Source organism: Balaenoptera physalus, assembly GCF_965194825.1.
Source record: "Balaenoptera physalus genome assembly, chromosome: 3".
NCBI lineage: Eukaryota > Metazoa > Chordata > Mammalia > Artiodactyla > Balaenopteridae > Balaenoptera > Balaenoptera physalus.
The window spans coordinates 55,038,388-55,059,573 of record NC_138890.1 but is presented as its reverse complement, the minus strand read 5'-3'; the positions used below and the strand labels follow the sequence as shown (position 1 = coordinate 55,059,573).

Genomic DNA, 21,186 nt, shown 5'->3' with positions numbered 1-21,186 from the left:
AGGGCTGGGAGCTGAGGCTCCCGCTTCAGAGGTCATATCCCAGGGAGACGACTGGGGTTGGTTGCATGAACACAGCCTGAAGGGGGCTAGTGTGCCACAGCTAGCTGGGAGGGAGTCTGGGAAAAAGCCTGGACCTGCCTAAGAGGCAAGAGACCATTGTTTTGGGGTGCACAAGGAGAGGGGATTCAGAGCACCGCCTAAATGAGCTCCAGAGATGGGCACGAGCCGCGGCTATAAGTGCAGACACCAGAGATGGGCATGAAACGCAAAGGCTGCTGCTGCTGCCACCAAGCAGCCTGTGTGCGAGCACAGGTCACTATCCACACATCCTCTCCCAGGAGCCTGTGCAGCCCACCACTGCCAGGGTCCCATGATCCAGGGACAACTTCCTCGGGAGAACACACGGCGTGCCTCAGGCTGTTGCAATATCACGCCGGCCTCTGCCCCCGCAGGCTTGCCCCTCATTCCGTACCCCTCCCTCCCCGCGGCCTGGGTGAGCCAGAGCCCCCTAATCAGCCGCTCCTTTAACCCCGTCCTGTCGGGGCAAAGAACAGATGCCAGAGGGTGACCTACATGCAGAGGCGGGGCCAAATCCAAAGCTGAACCCCAGGAGCTGTGCAAACAAAGAAGAGAAAGGGAAATCTCTCCCAGCAGCCTCAGGAGCAGTGGATTAAATCTCCACAATCAACTTGATGTACCCTGCATCTGTGGAATACCTGGATAGACAACGAATCATCCCAGAATTGAGGCAGTGGACGTTGGGAGCAACTGTAGACTTGGGGTTTTCTTTCAGCATCTAATTTGTTTCTGGTTTTATGTTTATCTTAGTTTAGTATTCAGAGTTTATTATCATTGGTAGATTTGTTTATTGATTTGGTTGCTCTCTTCCTTTTTTATGTATATATATATACACTTTTTTTTTTCCTTTTGCTCTTTTTGTGAGTGTGTATGTGTATACTTCTTTGTGTGATTTTGTCTGTATAGCTTTGCTTTTACCATTTGTCCTAACGTTCTGTCTGTCTGTTTTTCGGGGGTTTTTTTAGTATAGCATTTAGAACTTGTTATCATTGGTGGATGTGTTTTTTGGTTTGGTTGCTCTCTTCTTTCTTTCTTTCTTTTTTCTTTAATTGCTTTTTAATTTTTTTAATTTTTAATAATTAAAATTTTTTTTATTTTAATTAATTTATTTTATTTTTCTTTCTTTCTTTCTTTTTTTCTCCCTTTTCCTCTGAGCCATGTGGCTGACAGGGTCTTTGTGCTCCGGCCGGGTGTCAGGCTTGTGCCTCTAAGGTGGGAGAGCCGAGTTCAGGACATTGGTCCACTGGAGACCTCCCAGCCCCACATAATATCAAATGGCGAAAGCTCTCCCAGAGATCTCCATCTCAATGCAAAGACCCAGCTCCACTCAACGACCAGCAAGCTACAGTGCTGGACACCTATGACAAACAACTAGCAAGACAGGAACACAACCCCACCCATTAGCAAAGAGGCTGCCTAAAATCATAATAAGGTCACAGACACCCCAAAACACACCACCGGACGCGGACCTGCCCACCAGAAAGACAAGATCCAGCCTCATCCACCAGAACACAGGCACCAGTCCCCTCTACCAGGAAGCCTACATAAACCACTGAACCAACCTTAGCCACTGGGGGCAGACACCAAAAACAGCGGGAACTACAAACCTCCAACTTGCGAAAAGGAGACCCCAAACACAGTAAGTTAAGCAAAATGAGAAGACAGAGAAACACACAACAGATGAAGGAGTAAGGCAAAAACCCACCAGAAGAAGAGAAAAAAAAAGGGACTGAGAAAAAATTTGAAGAGATTATAGTCAAAAACCTCCCTAATATGGGAAAGGAAATAGTCAATCAAGTTCAGGAAGCACAGAAAGTCCCATACAGGATAAATCCAAGGAGAAACACACCAAGACACATATTATCAAACTATCGAAAATTAAATACAAAGAAAAAATATTAAAAGCAGCAAGGGAAAAGCAACAAATAACATACAAGGGAATCCCCATAAGGTTAACAGCTGATTTTTCAGCAGAAACTCTGCAAGACAGAAGGGAGTGGCAGGACATATTTAAAGTGATGAAACGGAAAAACCTACAACCGAGATTACTCTACCTAGCAAGGATCTCATTCAGGTCCAACAGAGAAATTAAACCTTTACAGACAAGCAAAAGCTAAGAGAATTCAGCACCACCAAACCAGCTTTACAACAAATGCTAAAGGAACTTCTCTAGGCAGGAAACAGAAGAGGAGGAAAAGACCTACCATAACAAACCCAAAACAATTAAGAAAATGATAATAGGAACATACATATCGATAATTACCTTAAATGTAAATGGATTAAGTGCTCCAACCAAAAGACATAGACTGGCTGAATGGATACAAAAACAAGACCTGTATATATGCTGTCTACAAGAGACCCACTTCAGACCTAGGGATACATACAGACTGAAAGTGAGGGGATGGAAAAAGATATTCCATGCAAATGGAAATCAAAAGCTAGAGTAACAATTCTCACATCAGACCAAAGAGACTTTAAAATAAAGACTATTACAAGAGACAAAGAAGGACACTACATAATGATCAAGGGATCAATCCAAGAAGAAGATATAACAATTGTAAATATTTATGCACCCAACATAGGAGCACCTCAATACATAAGGCAAATACTAACAGCCATAAAAGGGGAAATCAACAGTAACACAATCATTGTAGGGGACTTTAACATCCCACTTTCACCAATGGACAGATCATCCAAAATGAAAATAAATAAGGAAACACAAGCTTTAAATGATACATTAAACAAGATGGACTTAATTGATATTTATAGGACATTCCACCCAAAAACAACAGAATACACTTTCTTCTCAAGTGCTCATGGAACATTCTCCAGGATAGGTCATATCTTGGGTCACAAATCAAGCATCAGTAAATTTAAGAAAATTGAAATCCTATCAAGTATCTTTTCCGACCACAACGCTATGAGACTAGATATCAATTACAGGAAAAAATATGTAAAAAATACAGACACATGGAGGCTAAATAATACACTAATAAATAACCAAGAGATCCTGAAGAAATCAAAGAGGAACTCAAAAACCACCTAGAAACAAATGACAGTGAAAACACGATGAACCAAAACCTATGGGAGGCAGCAAAAGCAGTTCTAAGAGGGAAGTTTATAGTAATACAGTCCTACCTCAAGAAACAAGAAACATCTCAAATAAACAACCTAAACTTACACCTAAAGCAATTAGAGAAAGAAGAACAAAAAATCCCCAAAGTTAGCAGAAGGAAAGAAATCATAAATATCAGATCAGAAATAAATGAAAAAGAAATGAAAGAAACAATAGCAAAGATCAACAAAACTAAAATCTGGTTCTTTGAGAAGATAAGCAAAATTGATCAACCATTAGCCAGACCCATCAAGGAAAAAAGGGAGAAGACTCAAATCAATAGAATTAGAAATGAAAAAGGAGAAGTAACAACTGACATTGCAGAAATACAAAGGACCATGAGAGATTACTACAAGCAACTATACGCCAATAAAATGGATAACGTGGAAGAAATGGACAAATTCTTAGAAAAGTACAACCTTCCAAGAATGAACCAGGAAGAAGTAGAAAATATAAACAGACCAATCACAAGCACTGAAATTGAAACTGTGATTAAAAATCTTCCAACAAACAAAAGGCCAGGACCAGATGGCTTCACAGGCGAATTCTATCAAACATTTAGAGAAGAGCTAACACCTATCCTTCTCAAACTCTTCCAAAATATAGCAGAGGGAGGAACACTCCCAAACTCATTCTGCAAGGCCACCATCACCTGATACCACAACCAGACAAAGATGTCACAAAGAAAGAAAACTACAGGCCAATATCACTGATGAATATAGATGCAAAAATCCTCAACAAAATACTAGCAAACAGAATCCAACAGCACATTAAAAGGATCATACACCATGATCAAGTGGGGTTTATCCCAGGAATGCAAGGTTTCTTCAATATATGCAAATCAATGTGATAAACCAAATTAACAAATTGAAGGAGAAAAACCATATGATCATCTCAATAGATGCAGAAAAAACTTTTGACAAAATTCAACATCCATTTATGATAAAAAACCCTCCAGCAAGTAGTCACAGAGGGAACTTTCCTCAACATAATAATGGCCATATATGACAAACCCACAGCCAACATCATCCTCAATGGTGAAAAACTGAAAACATTTCCACTAAAATCAGGAAGAAGAAAAGGTTGCCCACTCTCACCACTATTATTAATCACATTTTTGCAAGTTTTAGCCACAGAAATGAGAGAAGAAAAAGAAATAAAAGGAATCTATATCGGAAAAGAAGTAAAGCTGTTACTGCTTGCAGATGACAGGATACTATACATAGAGAAGCCTAAAGATGCTACCAGAGAACTACTAGAGCTAATCAATGAATTTGGTAAAGTAGCAGGATACAAAATTAATGCACAGAAATCTCTTGCGTTCCTATACACTAATGATGAAAAATCTGAAAGAGAAATTAAGGAAACACTCCAATTTACCACTGCAACAAAAAGAATAAAATATCTAGGAATAAACCTAAGGAGACAAAAGACCTGTATGCAGAAAACTATAAGATACTGATGAAAGAAATGAAAGATGATACCAACAGATGGAGAGATATACCATGTTCTTGGATTGGAAGAATCAATATTGTGAAAATGACTATATTACCCAAAGCAATCTACTGATTCAATGCAATCCCTATCAAACTACCAATGGCATTTTTCAGAGAACTAAAACAAAAAATTTCACAATTTGTATGGAAATACAAAACACCCTAAATAGCAAAAGCAATCTTGAGAAAGAAAAACGGAACTGGAGGAATCAGGCTCCTGGACTTCAGACTATACTACAAAGCTGCAGTAATCAAGACAGCATGGTACTAGCACAAAAACAGAAATATAGATCAATGGAACAGGATAAAACACCCAGAGATAAACCCACGCACATATGGTCACCTTATTTTTGATAAAGGAGGCAAGAGTAAAAATGGAGAAAAGACAGCCTCTTCAATAAGTGGTGCTGGGAAAACTGGACAGCTACACATAAAAGAATGAAATTAGAACACTCCCTAACAACATACACAAAAATAAACTCAAAATGGATTGAAGACCTAAATATAAGGCCAGACACTATAAAACTCTTAGAGGAAAACATAGACGGAACACTCTATGACATAAATCATAGCAAGATCCTTTTTGACACACCTCCCAGCGAAATGGAAATAAAAACAAAAATAAACAAATGGACCTAATGAAACTTAAAAGCTTTTGCACAGCAAAGGAAACCATAAACAAGACGAAAATACAACCCTCAGGATGGGAGAAAATATTTGCCAATGAAGCAACTGACAAAGGATTAATCTCCAAAATTTACAAGCAGCTCATGCAGCTCAATATCAACAAAACAAACAACCCAATCCAAAAATGGGCAGAAGACCTAAATAGACATTTCTCCAAAGAAGATATACAGATTGCCAACAAACACATGAAAGAATGCTCAACATCACTAATCATTAGAGAAATGCAAATCAAAACTACAATGAGGTATCACCTCACACCAGTCAGAATGGGCATCATGAAAAAATCTACAAACAATAAATGCTGGAGTTGGTGGGAATGTAAATTGATACAACCACTATGGAGAACAGTATGGAGGTTCCTTACAAAACTAAAATAGAACTACCATTCGACCCAGCAATCCCACTACAGGGCATATACCCTGAGAAAACCATAATTCAAAAAGAGTCATGTACCACAATGTTCATTGCAGCTCTATTTACAATAGCCAGGACATGGAAGAAACCTAAATGTCCATTGACAGATGAATGGATAAAGAAATTGTGGCACATATATACAATACAATGGAATATTACTCAGCCATAAAAGGAAACGAAATTGAGTTATTTGTAGTGAGTTGGATGGACCTAGAGTCTGTCACACAGAGTGAAATAAGTCAGAAAGAGAAAAACAAATACCATATGCTAACACATATATATGGAATCTAAAAAAAAAAAAATTGGTTATGAAGAACCTAGGGGCAGGACAGGAATAAAGACGCAGATGTAGTGAATGGACTTCAGGACACAGTGAGGGGGAAGTGTAAGCTGTGACAAAGTGAGAGAGTGGAATTGACATATATACACACTATCAAATGTAAAATAGATAGCTAGTGGGAAGCAGCTGCATAACACAGGGAGATCAGCTCCGTGCTTTGTGACCACCTAGAGGGGTGGCATAGGGAGGGTGGGAGGGGGACGCAAGAGGGAGGAAATACAGGGATATGTGTATATGTATAGCTCATTCACTTTGTTATACAGCAGAAATTAACACATCATTGTAAAGCAATTATACTCCAATAAAGATGTTAAAAAAAATTGTCTGTATACCTATTTTGTGATTTAGTTTTAAATTTGTGGGACTTCCCTGGCAGTCCAGTGGTTAGGGCTCTGTGCTCACTGCCAAGGGCCTGGGTTCAATCCCTGGTCAGGGAACTGAGATCCCACAAGCCACGTGGCGCTACCAAAAAAAGAAAAAGAAAAATGAAAGAAACTATCTTAGCCTGAGACAAAGGCTTGCTGGCCTGAGGTAATTTATTTGGGAGCAAGGGTTAGGGATGAAAGAGTGATACAGGAAATGAGGGAGAGATAACATAAGGACGCATTATTGTATTAGCCACCCAACGATGAGTGGAACTCATCCCACAGAACCTTCTGAAGAGCCTTATGAAATCTCAGGACTGCCCGCTCCAAAGGATGAATGGAGGAAGCATTTATCCATAGATTCCCCATTAGTGAAAGGTGGTCCACAGTTTTGGATCATGCACTTGTGACTGGAGAGCAAGTTCCCACGGGTGTCCCTATTGCAACGTCAGAGAAGCTGTCGGCAGGAAGCAAGAGGTGCATGGCAGGGTCCCGACAGCGCCAGGTAGCATTCACCTGAATCTGGTGAAACTTCTTAGCATAAGAGGTGAGGCTGAGAACATTCCAAGTGGCATCCAAGAGGTCCCCAATATAAAACCATTATCAGGGGCTTCCCTGGTGGCGCAGTGGTTGAGAGTCTGCCTGCTAATGCAGGGGACACGGGTTCGCGCCCTGGTCTGGGAAGATCCCACATGCCGCGGAGCAACTGGGCCCGTGAGCCACAACTGCTGAGCCTGCGCGTCTGGAGCCTGTGCTCCGCAACGAGAGAGGCCACGATAGTGAGAGGCCCGCGCACCGCAATGAGGAGTGGCCCCCGCTTGCCGCAACTGGAGAGAGCCCTAGCACAGAAACGAAGACCCAACATAGCAATCAATCAATCAATCAATCAATCTTTAAAAAAAAAAAAAAAAAAAAAAAAAAAAAAAGTTTATTAAAACCATTATCAGCAGTATGATGTACATCTGCCCAGACACAGTTTTTTAAGAACACCATTCATTCATTCATTCATTCATTCATAAACCCATTCAACAAACATTTATTAAGCATCAACCACATGCCGGTGACTATGTTAAGTACGAGGGATACAGTAGTTTGTCTATCATAAGTGCTTTGCTCTCTTGGAACTTGCAGACTATTTGGGGGAATGAGTCATTTAGTAAATTATTATAACAATTAGTGAATTACAATTGTGATAACTATCATGAAGCGTAGGATGATAAACTTTCTAGTCATGAGAATCAAGGAAGGCTTCCCTGAGGAAGTGGCATTTAAGCTAAAACTTGCAGAGGAGGAGGTGAAGAAGGTAAAGTAGGGGAGAATAACTAGAAAACGTGTTGCAGGCAGAAGGAAGAACGTGAACAAATACCCCTTGGCAGAAAAACTTAAACTGTCCTGAGTAAAAAGAAAAGGCCAGGGGCACTGGAGTGTGTGAGTGAGGGGGAGAGGTGGGGGTAAGTTGGTGGCTGGGCAGAAGCCAGATCATGTCCGGCCTGATAGGTCAGAAAAAGGATTTGGATTTTATCCTAAGGTCAATGGGCATCTACCAAAGGATCTTGAACAGGGGAAAAATTATAATCAGATTTGGGTTTTTGTTCTGTTTTGTTTTACATAAATCAAGATATGCTTGTAAATACAAGCAGCAGAAGCTCATAAATATCACACAGGTATTTAAAAAGCTCACCGTCTGTAATCGCTATGTAATTGTACAAAAACAAAGAGGAGTGTTGATGAGGTGGGAGCAGTGGGGTGGTGGCCTGAGCCTGGAGTCTGGGAAGGCCTGCGTAGTTCACTTTTTCTGTGTTTTTGAGGACTACTTCTTCGTCTGATTTGACGTCAGGTTTGCACTTGGGTAAGCCACGATGAAATCCCCACTGAAAACTCTCCCCCTTCTTCAGAAGCTTCAAAAGAAAATTTCTCAAGTTTCCACTAAGACTAACCTCATACGGGGGTGGTGGTAGGGACCACCTATAGGATGTGACTCAAAAGGTGCTAAAACACCACTCCTATTCAGTGTAAACTTTCTATGCTCTCTGCTAGTGTCTAAAATTCTACCATCACCATTCTATTCTGATGAATGTTCAACTGTCAAATATGGTAGCACTGGATCTATCCTGCCTTCCTGGGACAGAGCTGTTTTTTTGTGTTTTCTCGGGGATGGGAGGAATTGAAGCTTTTTGAGATCACTGGCCACACAGGGGCAGGGAGGGGCCATGAGACTCGGTAGGTTACAGAGAGCGAGAGTGAAAGCAGCTTGGGCTCGTTTGTAGGTAAAGGATGCATACATAATGTTGCATGTGTATCTTTACATAAACTTAGGTAAACATAGACGGGTATACTTATGGCATATACATGACTTTATAACACAAGAAGCAATAATGGTAAGGAACATAGGCCCCAGGATTAGACCAACCTGGGTTCAGATCACAACCTCTGTGACTCCAGGAAAGTTGTAGCACCTACCTTATAGGGTGGTTGGCAGGATTCAATGAGATAGTCTGTTTAAAGTCTTAGCACTGCTCTGAGGCATAAATGTTACGTTACTAAGATGATGAGTATGCTTGTCCTTGTGCAAACATGTGTGTGCCTGCATGTGTAGGTGCAGATGTGGGTATGTGAGGGAGAGAGAGATGTCTAAGAACAGGAGCGGGGGGACTTCCCTGGCCGTCCAGTGGTTAAGACTCTGTGCTTCCTGGTGGGGAACTAAGATCCAAAAAAAATACAAGAGAGGGGAAGAGGGAAAATGTTGCCCACCCCTGCAGGTGGAGTTCCCACTAGACTGGCCCTTTCTATGGGGTGAGGGGACTGAGCGACAGCTCACAGAGGAGACAGCTCAGCTTTACCAAGCGGGGACACCAAAGGGTCTGGAACTACAGGGCCTTCCTGATAAGCACAGAATCTAAAATGGAAATTTGTTGAAGGAAACAGGCAACAGAGTGGGATGTGATGCTGAAGCTCAAAACACCCTACATATATATATACACTACTAAATGTAAAATAGATAGCTAGTGGGAAGCAGCCGCATAGCACAGGGAGATCAGCTCGGTGCTTTGTGGCCACCTAGAGGGATGGGATGGGGAGGGTGGGAGGGAGACGCAAGAGGGAAGAGATATGGGAACATATGTATATGTATAACTGATCCACTTTGTTATAAAGCAGAAACTAACACACCATTGTAAAGCAATTATACTCCAACAAAGATGTTAAAAAAAAAAAAAAAACCCTACATAAAAGAGAGATGAAAGAAAAAAAAAAAAAAAGAATTGAAAGTGATCTCTGGAATTGACATGTATCCAAATTAGGCCTCTGTGCTTGGAGAACATATGACTTCATCTGCTCCATCCTAAAGCTCCCCCCTGTTTTGAGCCTCATGTATGTTTGCTTTTTCAGGACTGACACAGAAGAACTTTGAAAAGCATGTAAACCACTGTGATCTGTTCTCAGACCTCTTGGTTCCCTCTTATGATTTTCCCATGGAGTTATATCTGAGTACTTTCTTCATGATAAGGAATTGTCATCCCTGTGTTTGAGAGAGAAGATACGGTAAAAGCAGAGCACCCAGTATCTAGTCCCAGTTCTGCCCCTGACTCACTGGGTAACGTCAAGGAATCTCTCAGTCTCTCTGGGCACAGCTGCCTCATCTGCCACAGAATTTGATTGGTCACTTTGGGTCATTATCTTTTGACTTCCTGCCATCCTAGATGAGGTTTAGCTCCCCTCAACCATCTCTCCTCCCCTTAAAGTTGTATCACCATATGACATGGTGGTTAAGAGCCCAGACCACCTGCCTCTTGCTAGCTGTGACTCCTAGGATGAGTTATTTAACCTCGAGTCTCCATTTCCTTCTTTGTAAAACGAGGGTAAGAAGAGCGTAGTGTATCACTGGGCTGCTAAAAGGATTAAATGAGTTAGTGCAGGTAAAGTATTTAAAACAGTGCTTGGCACAGATAAGGGCTACACTACTCTGGTGTTATGTAATAATAATAATATTATTGTTACTTTATTGGGTAACTTTGTAGTGTTAAATGAAATATACTATTGATAAATCAAGAAATAGAAGTATAAGCATTATTTGGAGCTATAAAAGGCTCCAGTGGGTAGGGTAGGGGGGGACCTGGGACATTGCTTTTCCTTTTTCTTTAAGCCATCCTGTGCTTTGACTTTTCAAGGATGTGTCTGGACCACCACAGTACTGATTTTTTTTAATTTCAAAAGATTGAGCAAAAAGATCACTCAAGTCCCTCTCAACTCTCACAATTCAAGGACTAACTGTGATTTTTAAGGAGCAGTATTTTTTAGGTGGCCGGTTTATCTTTGGTATCATAGCTACCGTTAATACATTTGACGTTTTCAGGAAATCCTCATAAAAGTTTAAAATAAACACAATCACCGGGGCATGTTTATAACTGAGTGTGTTTCAGCGTCTGGGAAAGGAGTGAAAATGAGAAAGGTGAAAATATAAACTTTGTAAATATTTGGCCTTATGAGCTAGCCAAATATTTTGCCCTGTGAGCTAGCCAAATATTTTGCCCCCTGTGATCTTTTCCCAGAAATCGACTCAATTGCACAAAGGAAGAATCAGTGGCAGAGAGTAAGCGCAGAGGAAAGCACTGCGGGCGCCCGGCGCTGAAAGCGTTAACAGGGCTGAGTAAGGCGATCCCTGAAGCGAGTAAGGCTCGAGTTGTAAAAGTTTGCAAAGCAGCGGCAGCCCCAGCTCCCGGGGAAACGGAAGCCGGTCGAGGGAGCCTGGCGGAGCGGGAGCCGAGAACCGTGCTGAGCTGAACTCAGCCGGGATTACAAGCTCAAGGTTAGTGGCCCCCGCACAGCTCCCCGCGCTGACATCTTTGGAGAGTTGTCTCAGGAAGGCCGGCGCCGGCTCTCAGCCTGGTGTGTCCTGTCTGCTTTATTCACCAGTGGGGCCGCCGGCTGTCGTGCCAAACCTCCCGCTAATGCGTTCGCCCAAGCCCTGGCGCTGTGAGGGCCGGGGACCTCTTCCCTGGAGGCTCTGCTAAAGGGGAGACTTCTTTTCAGACATCCGAAAGGAAACTGTTTCTGGGACAAGGATGATTTTCAGAATACACACACACACAGACGCACACACACACCTGTATATGCTGCTCCCTATTGGTTCTTGCAGGCTGTGACCACCATCCAGAATTCCTATCTGCTTCAGCTGAAACTGAGAACAATTGTCAAAGTAACAAAACAGGCTGTGCAACTTTATCTTATGGGAGGGATATTGTCTCTGAGGCTAAGATAATCAAGGTGAGAAAAAAGAGAGAGAGAGAGGAAAGAAAGAAAAAAAAAAAAAAGAAACTTCCAAGCCACATGGCCTGGAGTTGACAAAAGAATTTTTGAAAATTAGTTTCTAGTAGAAATTTTTCTTGTACATTGCTAGAACAAAATAATGGGAGAAGATGTAGTGTGAAGGAAAGAATTCTACAGCTACATGAGATTCAGATACATTTATCTATGTAAACAATTTGTTATAGGGTGGTGCAGAAAGCAGATAAACTTATAGAAGGGGGGGGAAAAAAGAGTAAATAGCTTCAGAGAAATTGCATCCTGAGAGGCCTTTCATTTGAGACCCAGATGGACTGCCTGAGGGCTTTCACCCTTGGAGCCCTGGCTGAGAGAGAGGGGTGGCTTTGTCCCCTCAACGGGCCAGTTCTCTTTCCCCCTCTTGCCTTGCACACGGAGAGGCAATGAAAGTCGTCAGTGGCTGTGCTGACTTCTCCCTCACATCCGCCAGCAGGCAGGAGTCGAGGCTTATACCTGCGAGCACTGAATCAGAATGAGTCATCCGAAACTTGGGTGCGGGAGCAAAGTCCTTGCAAACTGCCTTATGAGACTCTGGCTGGATGTAGGTGGGATACACCTCTCCGAGCAGTCACAGGTTTTTCTTCTCTTCCTTTCTCCTTCAAACCGGCAGGCATCCGGACACTCTCAAGAGGCAGTCTCTGCCCCTTTGGCTCAGCTGACCTGACCATGTGGACTTAGCCCCTCCGGGGTCAGGACTGGAGTTTTAAAATAAAATGGATGATGTGACGTTACTTGATCTTCTGGAGTGCCCCGTGTGCCTCGAAAAGCTCGATGTCACTGCCAAAGTCCTCCCTTGCCAGCATACCTTCTGCAAACCATGTCTCCAGAGGATTTTCAAGACCCACAGGGAGCTGAGGTGCCCCGAATGCAGGACCCTGGTGTTTTGCAGCATCGAGGCGCTGCCGGCCAACCTGCTGCTCGTGCGCCTTCTGGATGGCGTGCGCTCGGGACAGGGCTCGGGGGGAGGGGGCTCCCTCTGCAGGCCTGGCGTGCTGACCTCACAGGACAGCAGGAAGAGCAAGACTCACCCCCGAGGTCTGCAGTGCAGCCCTTTCCGGCTGGTGCCTAACATCAGAATCCACATGGATGGGGTAAGAAAGATCTCATTTGTTCCTACTGTGTCCACTTGGAGGTTGGGTTTGCCTGCACCAGCAGTTGGGGCTTCTCTTCTTTTAGTTACATTTCAAAGAGCCCCTGCGGAGGATCCCCTGGGGATGAGTTTCTGTGGGCGGTGATCCTTGTACTGAGACTTGGTGGAATCCTGAGCCTATCTGATCCACCCACGAATTCTTAGAATTGTTAAAGCTTCCCAGGTTCTCCCTGCTCCTGGTCCAGAAGGTGGTAGGACAAGGAAAAAAGCTTTCTTGATTATATTTTTGGTCTTACATTTCTGCTGTTCTGAGGCCAAACCAGGGCACGGGAAATGCACAGAGGATGGGAAAAAAGAAAAACAAATCTAACTGCTTGTTGCTTTTGAGATCTCAAAGAAGTTTCCAAATGTCAGGTTTTGTTTGCATTTTACCCCGATCCATCTTTCCATTCCCAGTCATAAAGTGCCATGATAACAATGTTCATTCATAATGGTTCAAAGTTATCAAGACATTTAACTGCCCAAATTTCACGTGGGAAGGGAGCGTATATGTGGGTGGAGTGATTGACAGCAAAGGCTGGCTGTGAAGTACAATAGATGTGTATAGGAGCCCCGCAGGTGTGTCTTACTTTACAAAATGAATAAAGCATACACAAAGTGCACATCAGAGGCTGCAATAAAATAAATGAAGAGCCCCAGGAGAGCCCCGGGAGATCACCCAGTAACGCTTTTGGTGTTTGTAATGTGAATCGTTGTCTCCAGCCTTGTGGGCACATCCTCAGGACTTTATCTGACCTGGATATGGGAAGCTGGGTAAGGGGACATTTCAAGAGAAGAGCGTGGTCCTTGTGGCTCCAGGAGGATTATATGCTGTCACCCTTGCAGTCATTGTGTCCACGTGGACATGGCAAGCTGTGGCTTGGGTGGTTGGCATACTTAGAAAGTCTCAGCTGTATTCTGTGAAGTCCCACCTGAAGCAAGCTTTAATACTGGCAGCAGAGTCTCACGACTCCCTGCTGTGAAGAGTAGCAGAGGGTGGGAGGGTCCTTCCCGGATTCCTTCCCACTGAAGGAGAATAGCCTTGTGGTGTGCATTCAGAGCAAGTTTCTAAAGTATTCTTTCCAACAACTCACCCCTCCTTGGGTTCCCTGCACCTTTAAGCCACCCATGCAGTAGGAGAGTGTGGAAACATTCCAAAATGAGAGCGGGAAGAAGCAGGGCATTGGTGTGATTTCTTTACTGCAGACTTTTTAATGCCATTGGGCCTGTGTGCGTGAACACATTCCCGAAGAGGGCTTGGCGCCCTTGTTTAAGGCTCCTTATTAGCCCTAGGTCTAGTCATCAATCAGAATCCACAGGCCTGGAAAAGGCGGGGTCAGGGTTGGGGAGCAAACTTTCTGAGGCAGGCTGTGTTTATAGAGCATTAGGCTCTATCTTGGGTCAGCAAATCTCCCTTTGAATTCCTAAGACCCAGCAACCTCTCCCCTCCCTTGCGCTGCAAAGTCTGACTTGCCTCCCCGCAGGGCAGAGTATCATCGATCACTCAGAGAGTGTCGGGGGACTGGGAGGAGGCAAGTCCCCTACCACCTTAGCATGTTTTTGTTCATGCTTTCATCTTTTTTCGATGTGGCTATGTTGCTAAGAAAAGGTAGCAACAGATGGATCCACAGCTACCTACTTTTTGAACTACAGAGGATTCCCAGGCCCCTCCCGGCATAGGGAGTTGTAGGAACTAGAGCTGGTCCAACGTAAGAGACAGCCAGTAAGATGCTGCGTGTCCCTGGAACTCTTTCACAAGGACCTGTCACTGCAGACCAAGGTGCCGGTGATGGGGTTGTGCCCATCCTCTGAGCTGCACTGGAGTCCTGCCATGAGGCTGAAATAGAGAAGCAAGCCGTTGAGGGCGCCTGCTTTCAGGCAGGACCTGGTTTAGTGAAGACTCTCTACAAGAGAGCAGAGCAGGCAGCCAGCCCGCAACTGCCCCTGTTTCCTTCATTTCCTGAGCCTACCTTTCTCCAAGTGCCTCGTGTCATCCCTTTTGCCTCTCTCAACGGGGATATGAACAAACTACTCCTGGATGTAAATACGGCTGTAATTCTGCAACCTGTTCTACTCCCCCCAATACAGCTACCTTTCCTGTAAGTGTGAAAGCGATCGCGTGTCCCTGGGTTCAGAGAATTGCGGATTATCTGGGAGGCCACACTGTTCTGAGAGGCGGAGGGATGGCCTTGCATCCTCAGTCAAACCCTCACCAACCTACTTGCCCTCTCAGCCTCAGTTTACCCAATCCAGTCAACACTTAGTAATACTTGCTACCCCTCTTCCTCCAGGATAGTGTAAAAATTATCTTTACAGCATACTCATAGCACCTTAGAAATCCTATGCCGTGTAAATGCAAAGCATCATCATTATCATTAATTTAAACCGGCTGTATGTCTTTGGGCAAGCCACTTAAGCTTGCTGGGTCTCAATTTAAAATTCTGTAAAATGGGAAAATGTATTATAAAAACAGAGAGCCACTGTGAGGCTTAACTAATGAGTGTTTGCAAAGCACTTTGAGATCCTTAGATGAAAGGCATTAGGAAGGTCGTTATCATAGTAAGCATTATTATTGACTGTTCAGTGTGCCCTGCCGTGCATGAGGCATTCTATAAAATACAGCAGGAGTGAGAGCCCTTGCAGGAGAGTGTAATAGGTGTTATTATTGAACTTGAGTCTATGATGAGTCCAGGCCAGGATAATACTAAGTATCAAGTACTACCCTAATACGGCATAAATAACCGGTTGTCACAGGGTACCATTTTCTAAAACACCTCTTCCAAAGGACTCGATGTTAAGGTGGCACTCTCAAAGAGTTCATTGAACTTCTTGTCCAGCAGCTTTTTAAGGCCAAAGTCTGTTCTGCTCTCCTAAACTCATCGAAAACACAAGCTCATCAAGATGTTTCTGTTGGCTCAAAGAGGCCTGGTACTTTTTGTGCCAGCCAGTATACTAGGGTGGAACCAATAGTCACACTTCACGGTGCCAGCCCAAGAGACAAAAAAATAGTCCATTGTGCTTACCTGTCTAAAACCCTCCTAAGCCGATTGTGTAAAAAGAAAACTTGAGAAACGGCTGTGGGTATCTACAGCACGCAATTTTTTCAAACCAACAGGGGAGATCAACAGACTCCTGGAGGGCCCATGGCAGTGCAAGTCCCACCGGCTCTTATTCCTTCCCGTACTGCAGGTGAGCCAGAGGAACTTTGCAAGCCTTCGAGAAGATTATGGGCTTCTGTATAGCTGATCTCTCTTCCTCCTCGCTCTGTTATCCTTTAATAATATTTCTGAGTTAGAACAGGCAAGAGGGGCTTCCCTGGTGGCACAGTGGTTAAGAATCCACCTGCCAATGCAGGGGACACGGGTTTGAGCCCTGGTCCGGAAGATCCCACATGCCGCGGAGCAACTAAGCCTGTACACCACAACTACTGAGCCTGCATTCTAGAGCCCGCGAGCCACAACTACTGAGCCCACGTGCCACAACTACTGAAGCCCGTCTGCCTAGAGCCCGTGCTCCACAACAAGACAAGCCACCACAGTGAGAAGTCCGCACACCACAATGAAGAGTAGGCCCCGCTCGCTGCAACTAAAGAAAGCCCGCTCACAGCAACGAAGACCCAATGCAGCCAAAAATAAATAAATAAATTTATTAAAAAAAAAAAAAAAAGGCAAGAAAGCAGTGAAGATAAAATTTGCAAAGTTAGGTTTGAAAAATACCAGAATTCAAATCCTGATTCTGCCCCTTGATAGCTGTGTAATTTGGATGAATCACTTAAACCTCAGTGCCTCTAATTCCCCTTTTATAAACTAGAGATAACAGTAGTATCTACCTCGGAGTGTCGTTGGGGAGAAATAAATGAGACTGTTAATGTCAGTTAGCTCGTAGCACCGCAACTGGTTCCTATTACAAGCTCAATAAATATGAGCTGGTATTGTTATTAAAGCGACTCAAGACTTTCCAGTCTAAATTACGTAACATCTCTCACCCCCTTGTTAATCGAGTGTCCTCCAGAGATGGTCCCGGGTACCCTGATTTTTGGTTTGCTTTGTGTGTCTCCAAAGGATCCGGGGCCACGATTCAGGTGTGTGATTTCTCCCAGCATGCGCTGCCTTGGCAGCTCACTTCCAAGACCCTTTAGGAGCTAGGAGGTGATGCTAGGAGAAAACGTGCGACCCAGCGTCACTTCCCCAAATGGCAGGCTCAGCAGAACACCATACAAAGAGCAACAACCTGGTCCACGTCCGCAGCATCACCAGCTCCCCATTAAGGTCTGTCTTTCCTTTCCCCTGCATCTCTCTATCCCCAATACAAACGCTGCCGCCCTGGGCCTTGCAGGGCCGGACTCTCCCTTCTTTGTTAAACAACATGCCAACCACACACATTCCTGTCTCACTTGCCCTGTCTCAGCAAGAACACACCTGCTACCTACAGCACACAGACCAGGTGGCTATGTCCTAGAAACTTTTTCAGCTGATGTTGCAAGCAGCTGAGAGGGCAAAATGAGGTCAGCAGGCACGTGAGGGAGTTGAGGCTGGGTAGAAACCGGAAGGAGCCCAGCCCCTTTTCCTGGGTTTCAGCTGCTGTGTCCTACGGCAGAGCTGTGACACAGACGGTGGTTTCTGCTAAATTTACAACGGGATTAAAACCATCCCAAGCCCCTGAAAACAGCAGGCAGATGCCACTGGGCCAGCAAGGCCTGGATGCGGCAAGTGGAGGAAGACATAAAGGTAGGAGCTGAGGTTGAGAAGTCAGGAGACCCAGATGGTTCCCCAGCTCCACCCACATATGCAAACCTTTTAAAACACCACATGGCCCCAGACTGGCTTTGCTCCCAACCCTCTCTCCGTGGACCTCCTTCCTGGTTACAGTTCCCTCCCTTTTACTGATTAGTGTTTAAGGATTGTGGTCAAATGGAGCTGGGTTTGTGCTGGGATTCAATTACCTGTGAGCTATGAGGCCTCAGGCAAGTCACTTAACCTCCCTGACCCGCAGTTTCCATATTTGTGTACTGGGGATAATAATGGCGTACATATATCAGAAGGCTATTGTGAGATTAAAATGAGATAATGTATGTGAAAAGCTTAGTATAGTATGGTACATAATAGATGCTAATAAATGTTAAATAACAAAATTAACAATAGAGGAGAAAGTTTGGGGCATTGGATTTGCACCCACGCATAAACATGCAGAGACTTCTGTTAAAAAATTAAGCAAAGGGGATAGCAAAAGGACAGGGGGTTCACGAAAAGACAAAACTATAGTGATGAAAAATAGTGGTTTTCAGTGGTTACCAGGGGTTCTGGGTTGGGAGAGGATTATAAAGGGATAGCATGAGGGAATTCTATGGGATGAAGGGGCTGTCCTGTACCCTGTCTGTGGTGGCAGTTAAATAAATCTGCGTATGTGTTAACATTCATAGGAATATATACCAAGAGAAAAAACAGTCAATTTCACTGTATGATGATGTTTAAAATAATCTTTTTAAAAATGAAAGGGAGCTCTTATACATTTCTTGGAGTCTCTGCCTGATTTTTATCGGTCCCACTCCGATGTCCTTTCATCTCTGTGTGTACTGGGTCAATGCTATTTCGGAGAAGGATTTTGCCACCATTTAAATGATCAGGGTAATTCCTGCAGGTGGGCTTCTCTCTGTTTTAGCAAACCATTCTATTACCTGCTTCAGTTTTCTCATCAGTTAGAGGTATCTGGCCGGTAGACAAACACAGCGGCTCAACCCCCAGTGGATGGCCCAGGCAGATGGCTGGGATGGAAGGTTCTCCTCACTCAACCTCAATTATCCAGCACATGCACTGGGGCATGTCACCTAAGGGATTAGTCAACGCATATATTTTGTGTCATTTTGTTGCCTCTTAGGAAAGGTTGCCTTCCCACATGTCCCTTCATACTATAAGGAGATTATGAAATGAGGGAAAGTGCTTGTTCAGCCCTTGACTCGGAAAGAGCACCTTCATCCATCCCATTCCAGGCACCAGTACATAGCTTTGGGCTTAGCTGGGACCAGCTCACATACAGCTCTCTTCAATCTCATGATCTTCTCCCTTGCTTTCTTATTTTTAAATTCATGCTTGTATGACAGTCTTTCACAAAGTGTATTCTGTAAGCTATTAATGGATGTTCCATAGAGCTCCACGGTCAAACAAACCTGGACTGAAACAGAGCCAAACATTTTTTTCTTTGCCGCAGGACTTTTCAGCACTTTTAGCACGCTAATGAGCTGTGAGTCTCTAAGTGGTAGATAATAATAAGAAACGTTCCCCAAATTCCTGTAACAGTGGTACTCCCCTCTCCTTCCTTTTATTAGTACCTTGAGTAGTGTTAATTGTCATGGAACAAATTTGGGGAAATGCTGTCTCATACTAATGCAGAGGTAGCTAAGCCCCCGGAGAGAACCTTTATTGTGGTTAGAGACTGTTGACTCAGTCCAAAAAGAGTTTTAGGCAAGCTCTTGTCATTAGAAGATATTTTTGGAAAACTGTTTGAAACTCACTATCACCACCTTCTGCAGTATTTATTTAGCTTCTATCAGTAGTCAGCTATAGGTACACTGGGAACCCACACAGCAAAGTAAAGTTTCCACCTTCCCAGTGCTTACCGTCTAATGGTAAAACCAACTAGTTAGATACATGTGTCTAAGCATTCATAAACAAATACATATGTGAATATATGTGTGTGTGTATATATATATATAACATATCCCTGATTTAAAGATATTATCTATTGTAAGATATATTATTTAGTTATAGCTCTTAAGGGAAAAGAAACATTACCATGTTAGATGTTCACTGTAAGAGACATCCAATTTTAGAAATGTTAAGATATGAAAAAAGGAATGTCTTGCTGAAGAGTACATATTGTGTGATTCCATTTATATAAAATTCTAGAAATGGCAAAACTATAAACTATAGTGATTTTTTGGGTAATGCAAATGTTTTATGTGGTGGATATAGGTTTGTCTAAATTCATCAAACTGTACATTTAAAAAAGTACATTTTTGGTATGTAAATTATAACCCAATAAAGCGATTAAGACAAAGAAGTCTTAGACACAAAAGATGATGGTTTATGAAAATGTCAGGCGAGGAGGTGCTTCAGTTTAAGGAAAATGAAGTTTGGCCAATAAAAAGAAACTTCCTACAAAAAATGGGTGTTTTAATGGTCAGGAAGGACATGGTCAAGGAATGAAAAAGCAGGGTCTACTCTGGGCATGTGGGTGCTAGGAAAGTCAGGGCAGGACAAGGATATCTTGAACAGAATGGAAGTTGGAAGAGAGGGAGAAGGAAACAGATGGAGCGGAGATGGGGTGACCAGTTGCCTGCTTCAACACCACTGCTAGGAAGGCATGTGTCAGTTCACTCTGTAATAAAGTCTCTCTGCGGCCAAACTGCTTACATGTCATCATGTGGCCTGATGGATTCAGTGCAGCCAAACAAGATATCTCTGCTCCAAGCAGATGGCTGAGCTCACTGGGTGACTGAGGAGCAGTCTCCACTTCACTGGCAGACAGAGCCACTCTTTCCCATTGACATGGTCAGGTTACCTGACAACCCTAGCATGCAGGCACACGAGCCAGCACACCCAAAGCAAGGAGGAGAACACAGGACAAGGAAAGACAAGTCCACTTGTCGTGAGCTGCTTCCTGCAACTTGGGTCTGTGTCCGCCCCCAGGACACAGACACCGTTCTAGATCCCCAACTCAGAAGCCAGGGCATTCAACAGACTGCTTCTAAGTGCCTGCTACGTGCCAGGCTCTGTCTTGAAAGCTCACACCATTGAAAGCCCACACCAGGAATGCTCATGGTCTCAGACTCCAGGACTCAAATTGGAATCATGGAATAACCCCGCATAATGCAGAAATGAACTCTATGGATAGAGTCATGACAAAGCTATGTGAGGAATGAGCAGCATATTATAGTAGGCATACTGAAATAGTCTAGTTGGGAATCACCTTATTAAATACCTTTTTGGGTGACAGACAGTACTGTCCAGAAAACACAATGGGCCAGGTTCAAAACCACTTAGCTCATGAATTGCTAACCCTAAGAAGATAGGAAATGCCTCTCCATATATGGCCAAACTCCTGCATCAGACACCACAAATTATACGTGCTCCTTTGATCATGGGGGAAACGCTTCATGTTGAGTTAATTTACACTTAGTCCCAGGGATACCAGTGACAGAGAAGATAAGGCACTAGAAGAATTTGCCCCTGAGTTATGAGCTAAAT

The 21,186-nt window shown here is 43.7% G+C and overlaps 1 protein-coding gene across 2 annotated transcripts in view; it reads left to right on the top strand.

The window, feature by feature from the left end:
• The first annotated feature begins 11,077 nt into the window (after positions 1 to 11,077).
• The window catches only part of SH3RF2 (SH3 domain containing ring finger 2), a 152,010-nt gene continuing 141,901 nt past the window's right edge, over positions 11,078 to 21,186 (top strand). The window contains exons 1-2 of one of the 2 annotated variants that reach the window (XM_082454171.1): positions 11,078 to 11,299; positions 12,425 to 12,905. In XM_082454171.1, coding sequence (XP_082310297.1) covers positions 12,528 to 12,905 — 378 coding nt within the window. In that variant the 5' untranslated portion in view covers positions 11,078 to 11,299; positions 12,425 to 12,527. The remainder of the gene's footprint in view (positions 11,300 to 12,424; positions 12,906 to 21,186) is intronic. The other variant, XM_082454172.1, reaches the window with a different exon arrangement.